The sequence below is a fragment of the Mollisia scopiformis genome, assembly GCF_001500285.1.
Source record: "Mollisia scopiformis unplaced genomic scaffold LY89scaffold_43, whole genome shotgun sequence".
Taxonomy (NCBI): Eukaryota; Fungi; Ascomycota; class Leotiomycetes; order Helotiales; family Mollisiaceae; genus Mollisia; species Mollisia scopiformis.
The window spans coordinates 90,753-113,862 of record NW_017263623.1 but is presented as its reverse complement, the minus strand read 5'-3'; the positions used below and the strand labels follow the sequence as shown (position 1 = coordinate 113,862).

At 49.7% G+C, this 23,110-nt stretch overlaps 6 protein-coding genes across 6 annotated transcripts; 4 read left to right on the top strand and 2 right to left on the bottom strand.

The window, feature by feature from the left end:
* Window positions 1-539: 539 nt before the first annotated feature.
* LY89DRAFT_726517 (WD40 repeat-like protein) lies at window positions 540-4,036 on the bottom strand. The gene is made up of 2 exons (XM_018219059.1): window positions 3,513-4,036; window positions 540-3,456 (listed from the first exon to the last, which is right to left on the bottom strand). Exons 1-2 carry the CDS (start codon window positions 3,628-3,630, stop codon window positions 797-799), a joined length of 2,778 nt encoding a protein of 925 aa, XP_018060829.1. The 5' UTR covers window positions 3,631-4,036; the 3' UTR covers window positions 540-796.
* Window positions 4,037-4,282: 246 nt separating this feature from the next.
* LY89DRAFT_678738 (uncharacterized protein) lies at window positions 4,283-7,890 on the top strand (the record flags this gene model as incomplete). The annotated part of the gene is made up of 4 exons (XM_018213769.1): window positions 4,283-4,927; window positions 5,028-5,570; window positions 5,619-6,417; window positions 6,464-7,890. 4 exons carry the CDS (start codon window positions 4,283-4,285, stop codon window positions 7,888-7,890), a joined length of 3,414 nt encoding a protein of 1,137 aa, XP_018060828.1.
* Window positions 7,891-8,154: 264 nt separating this feature from the next.
* LY89DRAFT_712578 (mitochondrial ribosomal protein 10) lies at window positions 8,155-8,971 on the bottom strand. The gene is made up of 3 exons (XM_018217990.1): window positions 8,757-8,971; window positions 8,625-8,704; window positions 8,155-8,563 (listed from the first exon to the last, which is right to left on the bottom strand). The coding sequence occupies exons 1-3, from the start codon at window positions 8,881-8,883 to the stop codon at window positions 8,477-8,479; spliced, it is 294 nt and encodes a 97-aa protein (XP_018060827.1). The 5' UTR covers window positions 8,884-8,971; the 3' UTR covers window positions 8,155-8,476.
* Window positions 8,972-9,109: 138 nt separating this feature from the next.
* Window positions 9,110-12,313, top strand: LY89DRAFT_790492 (uncharacterized protein). The gene is made up of 2 exons (XM_018223375.1): window positions 9,110-9,303; window positions 9,349-12,313. Exons 1-2 carry the CDS (start codon window positions 9,263-9,265, stop codon window positions 12,206-12,208), a joined length of 2,901 nt encoding a protein of 966 aa, XP_018060826.1. The 5' UTR covers window positions 9,110-9,262; the 3' UTR covers window positions 12,209-12,313.
* Window positions 12,314-18,197: 5,884 nt separating this feature from the next.
* On the top strand, window positions 18,198-18,447 carry LY89DRAFT_743795 (uncharacterized protein; the record flags this gene model as incomplete). The annotated part of the gene is made up of 2 exons (XM_018220982.1): window positions 18,198-18,322; window positions 18,393-18,447. 2 exons carry the CDS (start codon window positions 18,198-18,200, stop codon window positions 18,445-18,447), a joined length of 180 nt encoding a protein of 59 aa, XP_018060825.1.
* A 62-nt stretch (window positions 18,448-18,509) lies between these two features.
* Window positions 18,510-19,638, top strand: LY89DRAFT_409544 (uncharacterized protein). The gene is made up of 2 exons (XM_018207313.1): window positions 18,510-18,927; window positions 19,012-19,638. Exons 1-2 carry the CDS (start codon window positions 18,910-18,912, stop codon window positions 19,540-19,542), a joined length of 549 nt encoding a protein of 182 aa, XP_018060824.1. The 5' UTR covers window positions 18,510-18,909; the 3' UTR covers window positions 19,543-19,638.
* The last annotated feature ends 3,472 nt before the right edge of the window (window positions 19,639-23,110 follow it).

Sequence of the window (23,110 nt, the reverse complement as noted above, 5' to 3'; positions counted from 1 at the left end):
AGCTTGTTTGGACGGAACGGGATCGACGACAGTAACCCATTGCAGCTTGGTGCGTGCAATTCAAGGCATATGGAGTTAATTCTGTTGAGTGAGGTGTATGTAATCTTACGAAGCTAGAGAAGCAGGATCCCGAGGCGCATATTTTCTCGTCCTCCTCTTCACTCTTCGTCTATAGTTGGGAATGCAATCAATCCGCGACGAGGAAGACATATTCTCAAAAGGGATGCGGATGCGGACTAGTAAAGGGAAACAATGCGTTTCGTGTTCATCCAACCAATAGAATCCAAGTCGTGCGGTTAACGTCCAAGCGAGCGGTGGCAGGGTGAGACAGGGGGAGGCGCGGCACTTGTGGAGAGAGATGCGAATTCAACATATGCATCCGGCATTTCGATGAGGAAAACAAATCTTTATCTGCAATAGTATTCTCGATTCGGATGTGCATTTGTAACTATTTGGATTCTACAAATTTTATACCAGAATTATCATCACTTGAATTTAAACTAGAAGAATGTCGATTCCTCATTTGCACATTTCAAGCTCTGTCATCCTCTTATCCCTCCTTCTCAATTCAGGACCAGCATGTGAGTCAATGCATCGTATTGTAATTAATTCTGTACATAAATTCAGACACTAGCTACCTCAGCAAAAATAACGCCATAACCAACCGCCGACCCGCTGTGCTTGAGAAACTCCTGCGCTCATGACTTCGTGATCTCTACAAACCGTCTTGCGTTCATAATAAGTGACGCGAAATGTCTACGTATTGTCTTGTCTTCCGTTGCATGTATCGAAAATACTATTCAATGGGAGCAAAGAATCGACTGGCTTCGATAATTTGCTCATCACCATTAGCAAAATCCCACCCAACAATGATACTAGTCTGACTGCAGCAGATGATCCGGCGAGCATCGAACTGTAACTTGAACACTCGAGCCATATTCGTTGGGAGGTGGTGATGGTGATGAGTGTGGCTTGGCTGAGGAGCAGGCGCGGGCATTGCAGCTTGGATGACAGCAGGTGGGGGTGCAACGGCGGCTGGTGGAGCTTGCACTGCGGCTCCTTGAGAAACAGTTTGCGTAGCAGCTGTCTGCGACGCAGGGACTGGTCCACTCGAAGCGCTGGGTACAGTTGTTGGGAACGGAATCAGAGGCTGTATACCACTTGAAGACGATGATCCACTTCCTGCCATCCCATGGGTTTGACGAGCTGCACCAACGATGGTATTCATGATCTGTTGTGTCGTTGCAGGCATCGTAGCAATGAGATGATCCAAGTAATCATGTTGCATGATCTGAGGATGACGTTGCAAAGCCTGCCGTAGAGCAGCTGGTGACTGAGTAACGGCAATAGCAATCGTATAACGATACCACGCATCGCTACCAGGAGCAAAAGGGACCGTTAGTGCATCAAGATCTGGGTGTGGTGCTTGCATTGTATGTGGGAGGGCTTGAGTCGTGGAGGTCGATGCCTGAGGAGCTTGAGGAGTTGGTAATGGCTGTGATTGCAGAGGTTGTGATGGTTGTGAAAGTTGTGACGTTTGACTCGTGATGCTATCGTTGCTTCGTCTAGGCTCATGGATCATTCGTGACGCTGCTTGCGCAGCTTCTTCTTGTCGTAACGTGTGTTGGGCTCTCCAGACACCTTCTTTATCCCGTCTCCAGATAATGATCGTTTCATCGTAAGATCCCGACACAATTCGTCCAAACTTACCACCGCCACCTCCGGGTGGTAGCTTGGCACCATATGCAGTAATGTCTTCTGGTTTTCTCGAACCGGCATTTCGAGGTCGGCCCCGTTGTTGATAAGCTGCTCTAGAGATAGCTCCAGAATCGACAGCTCTAAAGTACTCATGATCAATTGCCTTCGCGTCCTCTTTATCCTCTTCTGCACTGAATGGCAAATCTCCGAATCCAGCTTGTACCGTACGAACAAGGTTTGCATGAGCACGAAGACTGGCCACTTCAAGACCAGACTCCTTGTCGAAGACCTTGACTTCATTGTCACTACTTCCACTCACAATTCGCCGTCCGTCGTATTGAACACAAGCTATGCCTTTGGAATGGCCAATCAAAGTGCGTATGCAGGTCTGCTCAGGCCAATCCCACACTTTTACAGTGCGATCCCCTGATGCAGAAACGACCTCATTGTTGTAAATCTGAACAGCATTCACAGCAGCGCCATGTCCCTCCAGGCAGCCAATCATAGAGTACGGCGGCTTCACAGGAAGTCCGGCAGTGGGCGGCGGGTTGAATCCGTAATTATTGAGATAAGTCGGCACGGGATTGACACCAGCTGAAAGGCCAGGATAACCGAGTTCCCCAGCAGACAAAGGCTTTCGGTTGAAGATCTTGATGGTCTTATCTTTCGAGCAAGTCACTAGGACACGCTTATCAAATCTAACATTCAAGACAGATTCTCGATGAGCTTTCCTAAGCCTCTGAATGATTTGACCTGTAGAAAATCTCCAGAGAACCACGGTTGCATCACTGCTCCCAGAAACGATCAGGTCTTCTTCCGGATCAGCATCGAATTGGAGGCACAATACAGAACCTGAGTGTGCTCGTAGAGGTGGTCGTACAAGCCGGCGTGTGTCAAGATCCCAGATGCGTAAAGTTTTGTCTCTGCTTCCACTGACAAGATATTTACCTGAATGCTGAATAGTGTATATGCACTCCTCATGTGCCTCTTCAGGATATGCGGGGTGCGGCAGCTGGAAGTTAGTATACCTCTCAGCTTCCCAATTAGCCTCCAAGCGCCGTCGCTGGGAGTATAGATACTGCCAATTGAGCTTTTTCTTGTTGTCAGAGCGGTCTATGACGACTAAGGAGGAAATGCTCGAGAGCGCGGCTGAAGGGTGAGAAAGGGTTGATCCTGAGGATGTACGGCTGGAACGACCTTGGAATGAGTTCGCAAGCCTTGTGGGATACTGTGTGGATTTCATGGATGAGAGGTGCGAGGGGGACATCATGGGAGTATCCAAGTCGAATCTCGTTGACACTGGCTCCTTGGTAATCTTTCCTCCGAATATAGACATCTGCTTAATTCCAGAAACATCGACGTCCATCATGTCAGAGTCGTCTGTGAGGAAGGAAGGCTGCATCCTTTGGGAAGTTGCTCGTCTCTTGCTCGCATGTTCGTCGCTACTGTCACCGCTTGGCCTTGACCGGTCAAGATTCAGAGACTCTTCGAAGCTCTGTACCTCTGACTTGATGACGCGGAAACCTTCCAGTATATACAGTTGTTCCCACAACTTCCGATCGAGGGCTAGGAGCATCCATTCTCGGGAACCGCGCGCAGTATTGATCAAGGAAACTGGGTCTAGGAAACCGAGAATCTTGAGACAGACCTCGGGAGGGAGCTTCTTAAAGAAATTGATGTAGAGTCTAGGACGGAGTCTGCGAACGATTTCGGCAACTTCAGAGGTAGGTAGGTGGGCAATGACGCTCATAACATACTCTGCGATATGTTAGATCTCAAGTTCAATGACTTGAATTGCTGAATATCCCACTGACCTGTACGTTCCGGCACCGTCATTGAGGCCATCCATGGAGGAAGAGCTCCGGAAGGGCTCACGGTCAAAGGATCCTCGCTGTAGCCTTCATCTGGAGGGGATCCTTCGTAAGACGTCATGGCCGCCACAGAACCACCAGCAGGTGTAGACGTCTATTTTCAACGGAATCGTAGAATGGTAACAATCCTAAAGGAATGGCAAGGAAGACACCCTTCACCAAATCCGTGTCGCAGAGGATATCGAGACGCGTATGGATGTGTGTTGATGTTGTGTTGGAAGGTGAAGTGAACGAGGCTGACGTTTGGCGGGTTGAATCAGGCACCGCTTGGTGGTATCGCCAATGGCCGGCTCGAGAATGTGCCAAAGATTCTGGAACAATTGTCGCGGGATGTGGGAGGTGTCGCGCAGAGATGGACGAACAACAACTCAACTCTGCGGTCTGCTGCAGGTCGTCGAAGAATGGAATAACGAGGACTCAAGGTTGCGATGCGACCGTACGTGAATGCTTGTATGTTTGCCTGCGTGGGCACGAACAGGAATGAATGGGAATGGCAGTTGGCTGGTCATGCTTACCTTGGATCCGCCCCTGTTGAGGTGCCTCACAACTAAGGCATCAAGGCCGCTGCCGCCGCCATCCTGAGACAGAGACATTACAACGACCCACCAAGACAGTGGAATAAGGAACGACTTCCCCTCGACTTCAATCTCCATCACTCTCTCCCAACTTTTCGAACCTTGAATGCCGAATCTCTCTACTCTGGATCTACATTCATGTCATCTGGCGGCGTTGCCACGCATATGGCTCATGGGCCCCTTTCGAGGACGAACACCGCGCCTCTCTTTCAGACCAGAAGCGCCGGCTTGAGCCAGACAATGAGCCATAGTTCGCGATCCTCACAGCTGTCCGGCTCAACAGCGTTCACCTCTTCGTCGTCAACTTCCTTGTCGTCGATGACCAGCTCTGCAACCCTTGTGCCGCAGATCCCAATGTCCGCAAATGGTAGCCCAAATGGCAGTGGCCCCGTTGTCGCGACAAATAATATCATCAACCAGAGAGCGGATGCGTCGAGGTCACTGTACCAAATCTGCGTCAATCTACGGCAACGACTCGCCCAAGTTCCCAACTTTGACACCCATCTCAATGACTCCGATGACGAAGATGAGGGGGAGGATATGGACCCAGTCTCTTCTCTGTGGAGATGTCTACGGAAAGGAACACCTCTGATGACGATATACAACTCTCTTCAACCTCCCGAACCCCTGCAAATTGACGATAAGATCCAAGAACCAAAGCGGCCAAAGATAGCAGCATTCAAGTTTGTGGAAGCATGCTTGAAGGGGGACTTGAAGTTACCTCCTGGGGAGTGCTTCTCTCTACAAGATCTCTTTGGTGACGATACGACCGGTTTCGTCAAGGTGCGTCTTTTCCTAGTCTCGCAAAGATCGCTTGATTCCCCCTTGCATGACAATAATTCACCCATCCAAGTAGCGTGAGTGACTGACAAGATCGAAATAGGTCACTCAAGTCATAAATATTGTCCTCGACGTAGCAAAGCAACGCGGGCTCCTCCTAACCTCGGAGAAAGAAGACGAAGCTCCATCAGCAGCCGCACCTGGAGTGAAAATGACTTATAGGGACCATGTTGTGAAGGAGCTTGTGGACACCGAGCGCAAATATGTACAGGACTTGGAAAACTTGCACGAGTTGAAGAAAAAGATAGAACAGAAAGGCGTCATCCCCGGGGATGTTGTGCACGATATCTTTCTCAACCTGAACGCCATCTTGGACTTCCAAAGGAGGTTCCTCATCAAGATTGAAACCACAAATTCCTTGCCAGATGACAAGCAGGAATGGGGCTTACCCTTCACCAATTATGAGGAGGCTTTTGGTATCTACCAACCCTTCATTGCGAATCAACGGAAAGCAGCAGCGATTGCAAAACGAGAATTCGACAAGATCGCCCTGGCAGAACATGCGGTCGTGGTTGACTTCAACACATTAGATGGATTCCTTCTCAAGCCGATGCAGCGTTTGGTCAAATATCCGCTACTGCTAAAGGTACACAGGAAAAAAAACTTTTACGTACGATTTGCTAACTCCATGTAGGACATGCGCGACAAGACACAGGCCGACGAGGAAACAAAAGCAGACTTGACTGCTGGCATCGAGGCCTCTAATCGCGTTCTCAGCCAAGCTAACGCCGCAGTTGACCGAGAGCTCAGAGCCGAAGCCCTTGAAGATTTGTGTGCACGTGTCGATGATTGGAAAAACCATCGGGTAGACCATTTTGGAGAATTGCTTCTCCACGGTCAGTTTCCTGTGGTTACAGGCAAAAGCGATGTCCAGAAAGAAGTACGACCCCCCAGCGTCAGATATCCTTCATCAGTTGCAGATTTCAAGTCAGCCGTCGACCACAAGCGCAAGGCGCTTTTGTCATCTTTTCGACGTTCCACCCCTACCCACACTCAAAGTCTGCCAGAAGACATCGCCTCCTCATGGGATCAAGCTTCAGCGACAGAGTCAGAAGCAACATTCGCTGAATCACGCCGATGGAGTACCATCGGCGATACAGATCGCTTCTTAAGCAACATGCTCTTTCATCATTTTGAGGGCTCTCACCCCGTCACAGGAGATCCAATTCTTGCAGAAAAGTACGCTAACAGTTTGGGCATCAATTGCCCGCAGTACGAACAGTACACTATATATCTCTTTGAACGCATCTTGCTTTGCTGCAAGGAACTCAACCCGAACAAATCGAAAGATAAGCTCATGGGCGCCCAGAAAGACAAAAAAGACAAGAAAGATAAGAACAGAAACAAGGAACCCAACAAGAACGCCAAGCTTCAGCTCAAGGGAAGAATCTTTATGACCAATGTCACGGAAGTTCTCTCATTGGCAAAGCAAGGTAACGCGAACAGGAATACTTTTGGAATAATGCTGACATATCATAGGTTCATACACTGTTCAGATATTCTGGAAGGGAGACCCAGGTGTTGAGAACTTTATCATCAGGTTTTCAAACGAAGAGACGATGAAGAAATGGTATGAAGGTGTCGACGGTCAACGGAAACAACATGCCAGTTCAATCCAAACCGGGAGCAGTCCAGACGCAGGACCTGCTGACTTTGCTTGGATGAGAGACCAAACCGGACTAGCGAATCCATATGCTCAGCAAGACGACGATGACGATGATGATGAATATAGTACACCAGCATCGGCTCCTATACCGAATTCGACGTACCCTGGACCTGCTGGAATCCCCCGAAATGCTTCCAGCACGAGTCTCCGGTCGAGATCTACAACAGGTGACAGCGGGCAATCAATGGCAAGCATCGTTCGTGGGCCTGTGCCTCCAAGGCAATTTCCTATGAATATCTCAGCTCCGCCCTTGAGTCTACAGACTCAAATAGCGTCACAGATGCCATCCCCTGGTCAGCGTAACGGGGATTCATACTTCTCTCCAGTTGCCGAATCGCCTGCATCTTCAAGAACAAGTACAGCGTCTTCGATGTTCCCTTTCCCTCGCCAAGGAACGCCACAAGGAGGTTGGGGAGAGGATCACAACCGTTATACTGCACCTGCAATGCCTCGCGCACCATCACGCGGCAGTCAGAACCCTGCCGATGCATATATGAATGGAAGAGGACCACAAAGACCTTCTCTTCCAGCCATGGCATCACAAAACCAGGCGAGTGTAGCACAGCAGCGAAGTCGATCTTATAGCACTCCTGACATTAATGCTCAGAATGGAGGACGACGTCTTCCAAATGGTGCCGCAAGCGGTCAACAGGTGCCAGCAGTACCAGGCATTCCGTCTCACCTGCAAGGACACCCCGCTTATGATGCAGGCATTCCGCGATCACAAAACAGCTCTCCGAATGGCTTGCCGATGCGGTCTAATACTCAATCTCCTGGAACTCAACGGGATCGCATGACACAGCAGTCAGCCTACCCTGCAGTGCCTCAATACAACAGGAGCAACACAACTCAGATTCCAATGACGAATGCTGATAGTCGAACCATGTCCCCACCACTGGGCAGCGCAAATTCTACAAGCGGCGAACCTGAGTTGCCAAATCAGCTCAAGGTTAAGGTCAACTGCAATGGGAATTATGTTACTCTTGTGGCAGGCTACAATATCAAGTATCAGGTTCTTGTTGACCGTATTGATGCCAAGGTTGGCCGTTTTTCAAACAATGCCATCAGCCAAGGCACGATGCGCTTAAGATATCGAGATGAAGATGGAGATCTGGTGACCATTGAATCGGACGATGATGTTCGGATTGCATTCCAAGAGTGGCGCGAAGCACAGAAATACCAATATCAAGCTGGGCAGCTGGGGGAGATTGAGCTTTTCTGCTTGACTATGGATAACTAGCATTTTCGGGAGAGCCTGTTTGAGACTTTTTGCATGGCAGGAGCATGGCTGGGTTTGATGTTTTGCTTTCTTAAGACAACCTACATTCCCTAGATGGAGGATTACGATATGCACGTTGAGATGAATGGGATGGGACGAACATGGATCTTGCGTTGTTTTTTATTCTCAGAGGGGCGTTATTAGGCGTCATCTCATTCTGCGAAGATGGCGCAGCCACATTTGGGGTCAGGACGGACGGCGTATTGCCTTGATGAGCATTGGGTTCATGGTTTACGAGCGACACAAGATAGCTTTCCTGATAGCAGCAACAATGCAAGGTAGCTTCCAAGTACTGAATCGATTCCTTGCCTTCTATGTGAACCTGTGATACGCCCAATTCTGCAATGCATCTCTACCAAGACATTTATTTCAGTTGTACAGAAATCTAATGGAATGGCTCGAGTCTTGGGATTTGCTTCCTGTACGCCCACATATGCTCCCATATATCGCACCACGCGATGCTGTGTTGTACAAGGATTGATCCCTTACGCCTTCGAAATCATGGAATTGTGTCCCATTACAATATTTTCATACATCTGCATCCGCTTCACTTCCTCTTCCGCGGTCCAACAATATTCGGGTACATGCGTGATAAGTGGTAGTTGATAGTGTTCTTCTTTTGATTTTTCGGTCTCTGTTCAAAGGCATATTAGCTACCACTCTTTTGTGGCCCATTTGTAGCAGTTGTCCCATACCGGCATGTCCATACAAGTTCGTAGTTGAGTTTCTAGCGCTTGACAGCCAGCTACATTGTATCCTGCCGATGCCCAGCATGCTAGTTCCCAGTCAGCGAACTTCCGAAGATCGTACATTTCTCAAATACGCACTGAGAACAGAACTCATGAGTGCCAAACACGGATTCGCATCTGCTTGATTTGGTCGTCGTACTCGGAGTTTGGGTAGAGGTGGCAGGCGCATCGGCTGCAATTTCGTTGCCGCTCCTTTGGGAGGCATCTCGAGTCGTATCAGCAGACAGTGCGGGCTCGAAAGATCTTTACTCGATATGCTTGGTGGGCAGAGAGGGGAATTAGATCAATTCGTTGATGGCTTTCAAAATCGTGAAGCTTGTCCGAACTATCTTGACAATTTATCCGCTAGAGCTAATCGGGCCTAGCCACGGCTCATGGCACGGTCACTAAAAGTAAACAAAAACAGCTCCGGGTCGTGTGCGATGCTTCATATCCACAATCAAAGAGCTCTCATCCTTACAAGCAGCTTCAGACGTACAGAGTCTTACTCTCCTAATTCATGTTTATAATTCAAAGATAACGAGAGATCCTTGTGTCATAATTAAACGGCGTTGCCTCGAATTATTGCGCGTTGTTGATTACCCATGGACAGCAACCATACAACAGCTCCCCAGAGCTCTACACTGTAAGTCCAAATTCCTTCAGTGGAACAACACTCACCGTTATTTAGGGAAATCTACAAGGATGCATTCGCTCCCCAACCGCGCCCAAGAACAAGAGCTTGGGAACGTTCCTCCGTCGAAGCTCGTGCCCCGCGACTTCAAGGCCAGAAGATATGGAAGAAGGCAGCCCATAAAGCTCCTCATGACGACAAGGAGAACTTCGAAGCTGCCTTGGTAGAGCTGGAGAAGGGAGGAGCAGGAATGAGGAAGAAGCAACGAATCATGGGCGCTAAGGAGAACATCAACGATGCACAGTGGCAGTTGATTCAGGAAGGAGCCAACGTCAAGGTCCTGCTGTCACCTAAGAAGAACGGACGACAATCTCTTGCAGCAGGCAATGCAGACGCCCTGCTTGTTCCTAGGAAGAGAACGAATGCGAACCATCTCATCACTCCTCGAAAGCCTCTACGAAAGGTACCAAATGGAATTCATCCAAGTACAGCTCCACTAGAACTTCCTGCCGAGCCAGCAATCATCATTTCTCTTAGCCTCGAGACTGGCACGAAACCATCGGAGACGAACCACTTGAACAACGAGATTGTAGACGATGCGAGTAGACTTCCTTCCCCTAGGACGGACAATAGAACAGCGGACACAGAGCATAGAACACCCGAGAAACCTGAGCGCCGCAGGAAGTCCTTACGCAAAAGTACACGGAGAATCACACAGAACGAAATATCAGAAGCCATGCCTTCGGTACCAATGAACGACAACTCATCCAATTCACTGTCGGTTGTAGTCTGGTCAGCTCCAGCTTTCAAAACCTTTCGAGCTACTGAAAGTATTTCTAAAATACCAAATCTGTCAATGGAGGAATCTATTTCGAGTCCTGCAGAGGAACTGGTTGCACAGGCTCGAGTTATTGAACTCGACCAGCACATTTCTGATGAGCGCAAAGTGTTGTCTCCTACTATTGTGCACAAATCTTTGGATGGAAGCCTCGAGCTTGACAATGATAATGCTAGTGGGAACGAGCATTCTGAGGAGCCGATAGATTCCCCACGACACCACCCGATCCTCAAGGAATCGTCTCCGGCACTCTCGCAAGATTCCAACCTCAACAACTCGACAAGTTCTGCTAAAGAAAACACAATTCTAACAACAAGCGCTGCCGACCTTGAATCAGTTACACTCGAGTCTATGGAAAATATAGCCTACAACTCTACTCGCGCAATTACCCCAAGATCCAACAAGAAGACCCCACAGCGGGGCTCACGGCGAAGTACACGGGTATCCCCCATCAAGTCAACGACGTCTTCTTCACAGAGCGCGGAAATGCAAGCTATTGTTGAGGCAAGATCTCTACAACAGACAGCTTCGTCTTCAGCGTCACACGAACTTGATTGCCTTATCACGGAGCCCGAGAATCTCACCATCTCGCAATCTTCTGACTCTATCCCAACTGAACTTCCTGATCTCCAGATCGCGCGGGATCTTATTGCCGCTTACGGCAATGAAGACTCTATTTACGGTGGTTGCGACCCCACGGAAGAAGAAAATACTTGCGACAGTGGAGTAGCAGATTCGCTACCTACGAGTTTAGAAGAGACCAGTCAGACGGAGAGTGACGACTCTATGGAGGAAGGAGATGTAGGAAATAGCAACAACCTAGACTCCTGCTTTGAAAATCCAGCAAATGAGACCATCGAGGAAGTGGAACAGATGCCGCCGACATCCGTTATCCAGGAGTCTCATTCCCATTCACAAGAGATTGAGTTTGAACATTCAAACCCCAATGATGAGATGGATGTTGACTCCACACTGATGGATATGGTCATAGAGGATAGTGAGTTGGCATCACCTGATGTCGCACAACTTGCCACGAACATGAACCAGCCTCTTGATTTATTCCCTTCCGTTGGGAAAATCAACACTGAGTCCAGTGCGTCCGAGCTTGTACGAGAGGAACTAGTCGACGAGACTGTTGAAGAACATGAAGTCCTTGAACTTATCTCGTTGACCACAGCAGAAGATAGAAAATCTCTTGAGCAAGAAGATTCCACTGAAGACGTTGATGCGACGATTTCGACTGCTTCAACATTGGCGCTTCTTGAAAAGAACCCTTCGGATAGCGAACCACGACCACTCGTTGACCACGATGACACAGACCTTTTAAGAGACTTTGTTACTCGAGTCAAGGCGAACAAAGCAGCAAAAGCCGCCACGGGTATCCCAAAGAGAAAGCGATCATTACCTCATTCGCCACTTCGACTGCCCTTAGGAAGTGAAGCCAATTCTTCACCATCAGCTTCAGACGCCAAGGATGATGAATTCGATGTCAGTGTCGAGTCTGAATCGTCGAAAAAACGCAGAAAGCACAACGATCATTCTCTAGATGAAGATGAACTAACACAACCACGATCTACACGACGAAGTGGTAGAACGAGACTTCCTATCAAGAGCCCTCTGGCTGCACCTAGTTTCATTCCGGTACGCAGACTTGGCCAAGACGGTGACAACACCGTGACTTTGAAGAGGAGCGAAGAAAAAGAACTAGCAGCGTTGACCAAAGTCAACACTCGGAAGAACAAGGGTACTGCTGTTCACCCAGCACAAGTCCTGGCTAAGAAAGCTGAAGAAAAGGATGATCCAGCAGCTCGTCAACGGGCACTGAAGGAAGTTTTTGACGAGAAGATTCAAAAGAAGAAGGAGACTAAGAAAAGCAAGACTGTAATTTGGGCAGAGCAGCTCGCCCAATTCCAGACAGATGATAAGAAAGTCACAGCTGAGGAGGAAGCAGACAAGGAACAGCCGGTGGTTGAGGAGAAGAAGACTGCAGTCAAAGTAGGGATGAGGAGTAAGATGTCTCTGGGCATGGCCGTCAATGGCACACCAGCTCCAAAGAGGAAAGTGAGGGGGCGTCCATGATCGAGTATGCAATGTGGGTTTTGGTGGCTTGTTTGGGATGAGGAGTATAATTCATGTGCATTGTAATGATTGAACGTTTCAAAACTCCGTGTGATCCGCCAGTACAAAACTCGTGGCATGATTGACTTCTTATATATAATCAGGTGCTTCTGACTTGTAAGTTTTGCTTTGTTTTGCGCTCCCTCCTCTTACTGGCGAAAAGTCGAATTTCAGTTTCCCCCACTTTTGATAATCGTAAGATCTTGTGCCCCTCGACAAATAAGCTTTGGAATCTAGATTTGAAGCAGACTCTCGCATTGGATTTCAATCACATGAGAAACCCGCCACCATACCGCATGCAAGAGCGTACAAATCAGGTCATTCATCTGAGAATTCCTCGTCATCACCTCATTCATTCAATGAGGAGGAAACACCCCAACCGGAACGAATCCACAACCTGTGAGTTGCTGGATATGGAGGAGGAGGATTCGATCGACCCGACAATGTGGAATAATACCGGTAGCTGCACCCCAGCGAGACAGACGGCGCTCACGGCGTCCGGATGCAAGAGGGGGCATCCGCGCTGCATGTACCTGTACGTACGGTTCGCGGGAGCCATCTCTGCAGCAGTTGCATTGACACAAGTGTGTGATTTATTATGCTCTTCGACAATAGTACTGTATCTGTGTGCCGGATGCTCTCCGAGGCGGAGGAGGCACAGCAGCTTCGTTCGATGTGGTGGGATGCATTGTATTTGAGTTCATGGAAAGAGGGGTGTGAAAGCGAGCAGGCGCTTGCTTCCGTCTGTGTGGCTTTCGGTATCTGCTGTGTTACATCCAATGCTTGCCCGCTGGGGTTGTTTTCTGTAAGGCGGGATTTGCTTGCGTAGCATTGCTGTGCTCTTCTTGAGGTATGTCTGCGGCGCTTTTGACTTGGATATCAGGTATACAATATGTATCTCGGGTAATCCTTTACGGACGAGAGCAATGGATTAGGAATTCGAAGATTGTGGCAGCAGGCATGTCGCTTGTGCAGCTTCTCCTTCTGGTATTAAAGGTCCGGTTTAAGTGTGGGAGTTTCTAGTTTCAACGTCCAGGTCTGTTTCGTCTTCTTCTTCCTTTTCTTTCCTTTCCCAAGCCACTATCTTTTTCCACCTTCTTAAAGTTAGATCTAGCCCTCTTGTGAGCACGTTTCTCGCGCAGTTGCTTTTGCTGGATTGTATGGTTATGGGTAGCGGCAGTCGATGGATAGTGATTGATCGACTGCATGCATGCTCATCCTTTGGAAACGTGGGGGTCCCTTTCTTCGGTTGCGGACTTCGTCTTCCAACTTTTCAAGCTTGCAAGTGTTGTTTGTTCGCGCCTCCATTTCTACTTTGGCCGTCGCGGGCAAAGGTTACGCTGCCATTGATCTACCAGGTCTTGGGACGCTGAATAGCATCTCCTGACGCCGTGGTAAGGGTCTGAATTTGTTGATGAAACTTTACCATCACTAGGTAGTTTTGAGCCCCCACGTCTCTGCAACGAGGACCAATTGGGTCTGGGCCTTCTTGGAAGTTGAGGCCATTGGTTTGGTTTCATTGTTGATGATGCTCCCGTCGCATTCGCAATTAAATATCACAGAAGAAGTCAATAATAGCGAGCAGATTGTCCACTCGTGATCAGCTCCGCTTCATCGGCACCTGATTGATCACACAATTGTTCGTGGGAACGGCTAGGGCTAGCCTTCTAGTCGAGGACGAGCTTGATTGGCGATCCAATGTTCAAATTTGAGTTTCTGTTTTAGTGGCGTTACTTCGTCGATATTAGCTCCCGCCCTAGGCTTCAGCTTTCAATTCTCCTCCAGAGTAACATGGTCCCACGGACGAAGCTCCGCTGAGGTTTCCCTCCAAACCAACCGGCAGTTGTAAAGTCGTTTTTGGGAGTTGGTTGGGGGATGGGATCTGGGCCAAATTGATTAAACGTTTCCAGAAATCTCCCAAAATCTTGCTCCGCGTATTTTCGTTCCTGGCTCGTGGATTTGAATACCGAAGCGTCGTTGTCCGCCGAGTACCAACCAGGGTGTGCTGCAATGTAATGTGAACCTCCACCAACTGTTACTGTTTGTTGGATCCTGAGGCTCGAGGAGGTCCACTGCACTTGATCACTAGTTCTATCATTCATTCTCTTTCCACTGCCACTATCCACCAGTCAGGGGCTTCAGCGCTCGTCACCGTCGCAATCTGCGACCCAACGATGTTACCGGCCCCAAGAGTAAAGGAACGGAAAGTTAACGGCCGTTAATAGCGCGGACATTATTTAGACGGCTCTTGTACGTTAGAGTTTAGTTTAGTCCATGGTGCTAGATCCTCAAGGAGCATCCTATTGCCTCCTCGTCCTTACAGAGGCAATCATTGCGACGAACTCGTGCAGATGATTCTCAAGGCTGAAAATAAGACCCCCTCCTGCCATGGCTTCCCCTTGTATTTCCCTCTTTTGGAGGAGCCCCTCAGCGCTGCCACAATGGCATTGCATAACGCCTCGCCCCATAAACAGAGCCCAAATCCGCGGTTATGGGCGTCCCACCGGATGCTATAGCGCGGATCATCCCTGAAAGCCCTCGGCTTGGCGAGACATTGTGAAGCTCACTGGTGGGCTTCCACGCAGAGAAGGGCTCCACGGCTGCTCTTCAGGGCTTCGGGGCTTGTTCGATTCCCCAAAGCGGTGCGTCCCCCGTCATCCACAATTCGTCATGGCCAGACAGAGCGGCCGGGGAACGCTCGGCCGCTGATATCGCGAGCCACCATTCGTATGGGAACGTTCAAGGGGTCCTGTCTTAATATTGTTATTGTGGTGGTGATATGATTACAGAGGGGTCATTGGTCCTTCAGCGCATGACGGAAAGGGGGTCGCTTAGAGACGATCAAAGGGTTCTGACGCTGGTTGCTGACCAACGTACTCAAGTACAGGACGTTCGCAATGATGTCGACGCGAGCGCGCACGGCCTGGGGACTTCCCTGATCACCGGCCGGCAGCTGGCTGTTCGTTCTCATTCTCTGTGTCTGTCTGGACACAGATGAACATGTAATTACAATATGTCGGCGAGTGAAGGAGTGAACCTCGGGAGGGGAGGTCACATCGTGGGGGGCAGCATTAGTCCATAGATATGACGATTAGGATCTGAGATCTGAACAGGATGCTTGCTGAAGAGAGAGCTACTTCGTCGATACGAGTACGGTTCTGAGAGCGCCTTTTAGAGTTCATGAGGAAACTAAGCAAAAGTTCCGCGACGACGACGACCACGAGGGCCAAGACATTTTTAGTCGCGGTTGTACTGTAACCAGCGTAGCTCCGGGGAGGTGCAGGCCAGCGAATCAAGTCTGAGGGTCCTGCCCAGATATGCTTGACACTGTTATAGACGCTCTTGGATCGTCAACGGCACTCATCTACAGTACATACATACCCTCACTGTGATCTATACAGCAGCTCATAAGTCCCGTACGCACGACATTCTCGAGCTATGCAGCTGTTTGCATGAATTCGCACATACACTCACCTCGTACACGGTCTGAGCATTTAAGCTTTCGGCCGGAGTCAGCTAGGGCACTGCAACAGATAACAAGCTTGCAGTGTAGCATATGCCATCGCCGGTACATGACATGATGCTACCCTACACGAAAAATGGAAGATGGAAGCTTGATATGCAGACTAGAGAGACAAGACATTCGAACCGTTTTTCATATTCCTCCCTCCTCTGCCACTTACTCATCGTGCTGCTGCGTGCAGGGGACGCCGGCTATTAAGACATGAAGACCTCGGCAGCAGCAGCAGCAGCAGCAGCAGTAGCAACACGACGCTGGAACCGATAACATGGTAATCCTCCGGTACATACTCCACATTTGGATCATCGCCCCCAGCAATGCCAGCATTCGTCGTGACTTTGGGCGTCACTCGAAAGGTGGGAACTGGGCAAGGAGAGCAGCTGGGCTGCAGTGGGCACCAGAGTTACATTTGGGTGGATCTAGTATTGACATGCAGGTCGTCTCCCTCGAAATAATATTGCCCGCTGTACGTACCAGTGTACAACAATCTCTCCGAATGCTCCCCTGCTGGACTGGAGGAGGGAGCGAACTCGAGGTACGGCCTCTGAGTGGTGGCTCTGGTGAGGGAACTAAGAGACCTTCCTAAACTTCCTAACCTTAATAGCTGGAGATCTGCTATCAGACGAGCGCTCGGGATGGCCATCAGGTCAATCAAGTCGGCGGGATCTATGGCAGTGTCCGCTCCGTCTTTCCATTTTGGCTGTGGTCCGCTTTGAAACCCTGGGGGGGTCAAGGGAAGGGAAGGGAGAAGGGAAGGCAAGAAGGAAGGAAGGGGATGCGGTCCTTCTGGAATGCCCATCTCCTCGAGCCCATGTACTGTAGGTATCACGTCGGGCATCGCTACCACGACACTGAGCCTCGTCCCCGTCCTCGTCTTCCACGAGTTGCCGTCCCTGACTCCCATCACGGCTCCCCTCGAGTCCTCCTCCCCCCTTTGTTTATGGACTCTGACTCTGAGACTGTGATGATCCATTGTGGGGCATACTTACCTCGGGAATTTCTTGTTGCTTGGCTTGGGATGCGCAAGCGTTGCGGTCCCGTATTTACAGTCCGCTACTACTACTACTCAACGGTCTGACGACTGACTCACGCTGCAAGCCTTTCCTTTCCTTTCAAAACGCTCGGAGAATTGCGCTTGTTCGTTCGTCGTTGTTGCTTGGTTCGCGCATTTTGACTTTTGACTCCATCGTCTTTTTACCTTTGACAGAGTCCCTGGTCCACGCCAAGAACGGCTCATCGTCAAAGACATCACACATCATACGATCGCTATTTGACGGCTTGACTGTTTTGGGCTGGGCTTGGAGATCGTGCAGTCTAGTGTCAACTACGTCCATTCTAGAATTGGGTGCTGATGGACTGGGACTGGGACTGGGAAGAAGAGAGAGAAGCGCATGGGGAGAGCAGCAGCATGGAACAGCAGCAGCAGCAGCAGCAGCACCTCCACCACCACTCCCACCACCGCCGTCAACACCAGACTAGGCCCAACAGCATGTTCCGAAGCCTTCGACATGGGGGCTGAACTCACTTGCTCAAGCCATTTCTTCAGGGATTCGCAGGGTAGGGTGAATCAGGTCAAGAGACGAACTTTAGCTTGCGAGTTTAGAGCGCGTTTAGTGCTCTTCCAGCGCTCTCTCCAGCAGCCCCCCAGCAAGCCCCCCGGCATTCCCACGGCTCACCAGGGCTGGCTTCCACGTGCGACCTTCCAGTGCAGTAGCCAGTCAAGCCTCTCCCTGCCCTTGTTCTTCCTGGTTCTTCCTTCAAGGTATGGGTATCCCACCCTTGAACCCTCTGGTGCAGCGCAGCCAGGCCAGCATTGTTCGCTAGGCTTTGGCTCCCCTGCTGGAGAGAATTAATTACGCAGGATAATTCAACCACCCCACCGCGCAATATTTCTTCCTGCTATCACATATAACTTACCCCGGAAAGGCAACTTGTCTGTCTGTGAGACCCGGATGGCCCGAAGCAACCGGGTCATGCCCTAAGGAAAATACGTCGAGGGGTACATGGTTGGTACATATGTATCTAGTCTCGACCGTCGACTTCTGGACTCTTGCTTATATGCATGCAAATCCCTCCTCCTCTTCCCAACCCCACATCACTACTACTACGACCCTTTAGTTTCTTCTGCTTCAACCTCACCTCGTCGTCAGACATACATACACCATTGAAGAGAGAGAAGATTGATCTCCCTGTTTATCAGAGCAACTCATCAAGTCTTCAGTCGCATCTCACTCTTTTGTTCAAAGACAAGACGACACCTTCTCTCCGGTAGAGAAAAAAAAAATCCCACCACCATCTGCCCCGCCGCGCCCTCGCAAACCCTACTTTTCTCCAACCTTTCGAAAATTTCCTCAATTCAACTCGATCTTGCCCTCACTCGTTCAGGCAAAGACTCCTTCCTTCCCTCCCTCCCTCTCTCCAGGAGTCATCATGTGTGACTACACTCAAGTCGAATTCCGCTGCGGCCACGTTCGTTATACCGTCAGAGCTTGGTGTACCAATTACGAGACGACACATAAACGGTGTCCGCCGTCAGTGGTAGCTATTGAATTCAGGTGAGTTGTCAAAAACCAAGACTTGATCTAGTGAACTTTAAATGAACGCATTGCTGACGATGGTCTACAGGCTCGATGAAAGATGTGGCGAGTACCATATCCCCACATTGTCTCGGACTAGCTAACCCTTCTCAGGAGATTGCCGAGTATCACCCACTGCTGTTGTAAGAAACCCTTCTTGATATTCTTCTCGTCAGAACTTCTTGTCTTCTGGTGGCAATTCACATGTTTCCTTCTTCTTTTACTTTTATGTTGTGGAAACAGTCCTAATGTGTTGCAGTGGATGAAACCAGCCAAGAACTCCCGAATCCAGGCTTAGATGGGCGGTAGCGAACATAGAGATTGAAGGCATTCCCTTCTGAACAGGGCAACCTAGGAGTGAGTAGTGGTGGAACGATCCACTTGGGGCCAACGGCGTTATTGAAATGTTCAACTACTACTACGGAGGGGGGGTGAGGATGGTGTTCAGGACTGACCAGTGCCGGTTTCGAAAGAAAGCACATGGGGAATTTTATTTCTTCTTCTGGAATCTGGGTGTGAAAGGAAAGGCAGGCGCATAAAAGGAAAGGAAAGGAAAGGAATGGAGAATGGGGGCTGGCTGGTTTGTAGGTACTCGGGTCATTGTACTATCATTTTACCTTCCAGTTCGTTGTTGTCCATCATGATGACGCTTTCCACCTATCATCCAGCGCGTGTGGCAGTACAAGGTCATACTGACAGGGCTCCCTTCCGATCGAAAGTCGGCCGAGTTGCGCAATGATGGCGCATTGCTCTCTCAAGTGGCCGCCTTGCCTGGACCCGGAGATCAGGAAACGGGTAGAATGGAAGGGAAGGGAACCCGCAGCAGCCAGAAATCGAGGCATCGAGACCCCAAGATACACAACATGCAGCAAGCCGCCTGCAGCAGCAGCAGCACCAAGGTTACAACAATCCCGAGAACCCGGGTAGGAAGATCGTCCATCTATCCATCACAAAAGCATAAAGTCATTCGCTTCTTGGGCACGCATACATTTATTGGAGGGGGAGATGGCGACTTTTTGTTGGTTCTTCTGCCCTCAAGTGCAGAGATTGGTCGCCTCTTGTACATACACATAATCGCGATTTTCACGGTGCCCAACATTGTGAAGCACATCGTGCACGGACGCTCGAACAATCATGCTTTTCGAAGAGTAACGCTTTTCCGGACCGACATTTTGAGACCAGAGATCTCAAAGAGTTAAGCCCAACTTCGACAATCTCACAATGTCCGACGCGAATGTCGACAGCACGAACAGAGATTCCAAGACAGACAGACAGCGAGCGAGCGAGCAAAGCAAACTTCCTGCCGCATGTGACGATGCTCCTGCTGAGGAATAACAATAGTCTTTCTTGAAAGGACCCGTCCGCAAGCCACACGGCTCACGCTGCTGCAGATGAAGACTGACAGACAGACAAACAAACAAACAAAACAGAGAGATAACCAATCAGCGGGTCAAAGCAAAAACGAACGGACGGACGAATACGGTCAAGAGGTGGAGCCATATAATCATAATAATCATAATAATCTCAAATCAAATCGATCTTCTCTGCTTGCGCCTCTCGGTCACTCAAATGAGTAACTGCTTGTTTGCTTGCTTAGGTGCGGCTCACTCACCGCATCCCATAAGACTGACTAACCACCGACGTCGTAGATTTGTAATTCATGGAATTCTTTCTTTCGGCACGCATGTACCTATGCATGGATGAGATGAGGTGGTGGTGTAAGTAAATGGATGGGACGGGGGGTTACACAACATAAATTTATCTCGACCAACGACCGAGTGCCCGGATTCGCACCTGAATTCGGCTTGGAATCCCGGTCGGGGGCCACCACCACCACCAACACCAAAGGCGCACAGGAAGTTGTGCCGCTGTCAAAGACAAACACCCGAGTATGATGTTGGAGGCGGCGATATTTCTTTTTTTTTTTGCTGCTCCTATTACTTCATTTTGCTTCTTACTTGCCTACCTGGCTGGCTCGTACGTCTCGGTCCTTTCAAGCATCAATACCAGATGCTCGACAGCATCATCATCATCATCATCATCATCGTTACGCGGAATCCGTTCGTATCGCATGAAGGTTGCGTGCTTTCGGAGGTCGAAGTCCATCTCATCGCATCCATCAATGATACCTACCTATCATCTACCTACCTATCGAGAAGCCGAGCCTGAGGCGAGGCAGTGAGATGCCATCCGGGGCCGACTGACAGGTAGTATCGGTCATTCATTCATGATGCCCCGTCTGTCGTGATGGAATACTGTGCTGTGCTGGGCACCACCACGCGCAAGCAAGAAAGAAGCAAATCTCGTCCTACCTCGCTTGGTGACCCTCGTCGAGATGCGAATCTGACATGTCTCCTTTTTCATATCGGGGTCTGGCCGAACGCAGGATATGGAGATAGGGACGAACCCGGAACGTGGGAAGGTCCATCAGCCTTATAAGATAGGACGGGAGAACGTGGTGAAGATCGCTGTGGAGATAGAGAGAGAGGGACAGTTTAGCTTGATGTTATTTTGATGTCGTATATCACTGGATAAGGATTGTAGATATAAATCTAAATATACTATTTGAGATAGGTAGATACCAGGCCAGATGCTCGGCCGTCACGGTTACACAACTTGCGCGTTTCTGCATGCAGTACGCACGCAGCTTGCCTGCTTGCTTGCTTCTAAAAAGTGTGCTGTGATGAGGTGAGGTATGTACTCGAGTATGCTGGAGTGTGGTGGGGGTTGCCCGGATAAATGCCCACGTTCATTTACCCTGCGCTTTCTGATTTGGTGTACAGTACAGTATGCGTGCAGCTGCGAGGTTCGAGTTGTGACTTCAACGGCTCCTCGACCTGGATTCCATCCTCCTGTATGTACACACACACATACATACATACAATATTGAATAACCTTACCTTGAACTCGGAATTGGGAAGGCAAGCACGCAAGCAATTGAGCGGCACCGAGCCGTCTTCTTCTTCTCCAATGCTCCGATTTAAGCATAACTCTGCGACGACAGATCGGAGAAGAAACCCTCCCTGCACATGAAATAATGCAAGAACTTCCCTCATCTCTCTCCATCTCTCTCTTCACGGGGACCGTGCCGAAAGGTCCGTCAATCAAGAGTTTGATCACCGCTGATGTGATTCTAGAAGTATGACTGACGGACATATATGACATTATGCATTTCTGGATTGGATGAACTGCTTTGAGCAATTTCGTGCTGGCTGGCTGGTCAGAGAGCTCCAGGCATCGTTACCAAACTTCCTACTGGCCGTGGCCACCCATCAACAATGCATTGCTTCGTGTCTGTGGGTAATCCTTCGCGAATAATATCCTCAATGTTATATTGATTCGCTTCGCTTCTCGTTATCATCATTGTATCCCAGGTATTTCGACTCGTGGCAGTCCGGCGATTAAAACCAAGGCCTGTTTTCTCACACCGCAAGAGCCAGAAAGATCCAACTTGTGGTTGCTTGCTTGCTCGTGCTCTACCACCGGTGCTGAATCGCTGGCACGCTCAGTCAGGGGTCTTCGCTCTGGGCCGATAACTGAAGCAAATCGAGTCATGTCAGTGTCCCGCACAGCTGGGAACACGCTATTCCTCTCGCCACGAAGGCAAAAAGAGGGTTCAAGCTCTTTGCACGGTGCCATGATTGCAACACGTTCTTGGAGTTCATTCTCCAGACGGAGTCCTCTGCCTCCTCGGAGTGTGGACTCCGCCAGAGAAAAACCGTTTCCATCACGATCTGGGGATGAGCTCTTTGGAAGAGTGATACGGATCAACGGTCTCGGCAGTCCTGCTCCATAAATTCTCCTTCACCACCCCAAACATAACCACTCGGCAAGGGATCTGACCTCGTCTCCGAACCTCAGCACGAGAGACTCTCAACGGTTGGATCCCAGTCGAGGACTGGCGATTGGGACGAGCTCGAGTGAGGCAATATCTTGGCTGTTTAGTGGTTATCCTGCGGACACCCGCGAAAGCGGACCAACAGAGATGTAGGAAACTGTTCTCATGATCGATCCCATGAAAAGATAGGAACGAGTCAGTTAGCAGTTCTCTTCTTCATTTGTTCGCAGGTTTGCAGATCCCTTCCGACGTGCGGTGGTTATCCAATAGTTGCAACAACCTGTCTCCAGCCCCGAGAGAATGGCTGGAAAGATACCCATGGCGTCCTGGCTATTCTGCACATGTCAGCCAGTAGGAGCATTCATACGGTTTGTTTTTCAATATCTCTTGAAGTGGCAATATGTTTTGTCCTGGGCCAGACTTCGGGAACCTCAGGACCGTCCCGGATGCACTGTAACCACCCCAACGCTCGCTGGCCCCATGGTCGCAAAGACTTGGTAAAGGCAAGGCATGACAAGCAGAACTCGGAAGCACCGAGCCCAGAGCGTGTAGTGCACGGCAGTGTTGATCAGGCATTGGAGAGGTCTTTCTACAAGCCGAAGATCGGGAAGTGAGCAGTTTTCAATCAAGAACCTGCTGAATCCTACTTCCGCATATTGAGCTTCGGCGGTCTCTCCGCAGAGCCTGAAGCTGTTCTGCCTGCCACAGCAAGCCGAGCTTACCCCTCGTACTGTCCGACCTTCGGCATTCCTTTCTCATCCATTTATTACTTCACTTCGTGGTATATAAGTCTACAAATATACCTCCCTGGTGCCAATGATGTGGCCTTCTGAACGAGTTCATCCCAAAGAACAGCAGGTTACATGATGATTCTCGCCACTTGGCTCAGAACGAGCACGGCATCACCAAAAAGAAAATAATATGGCAAG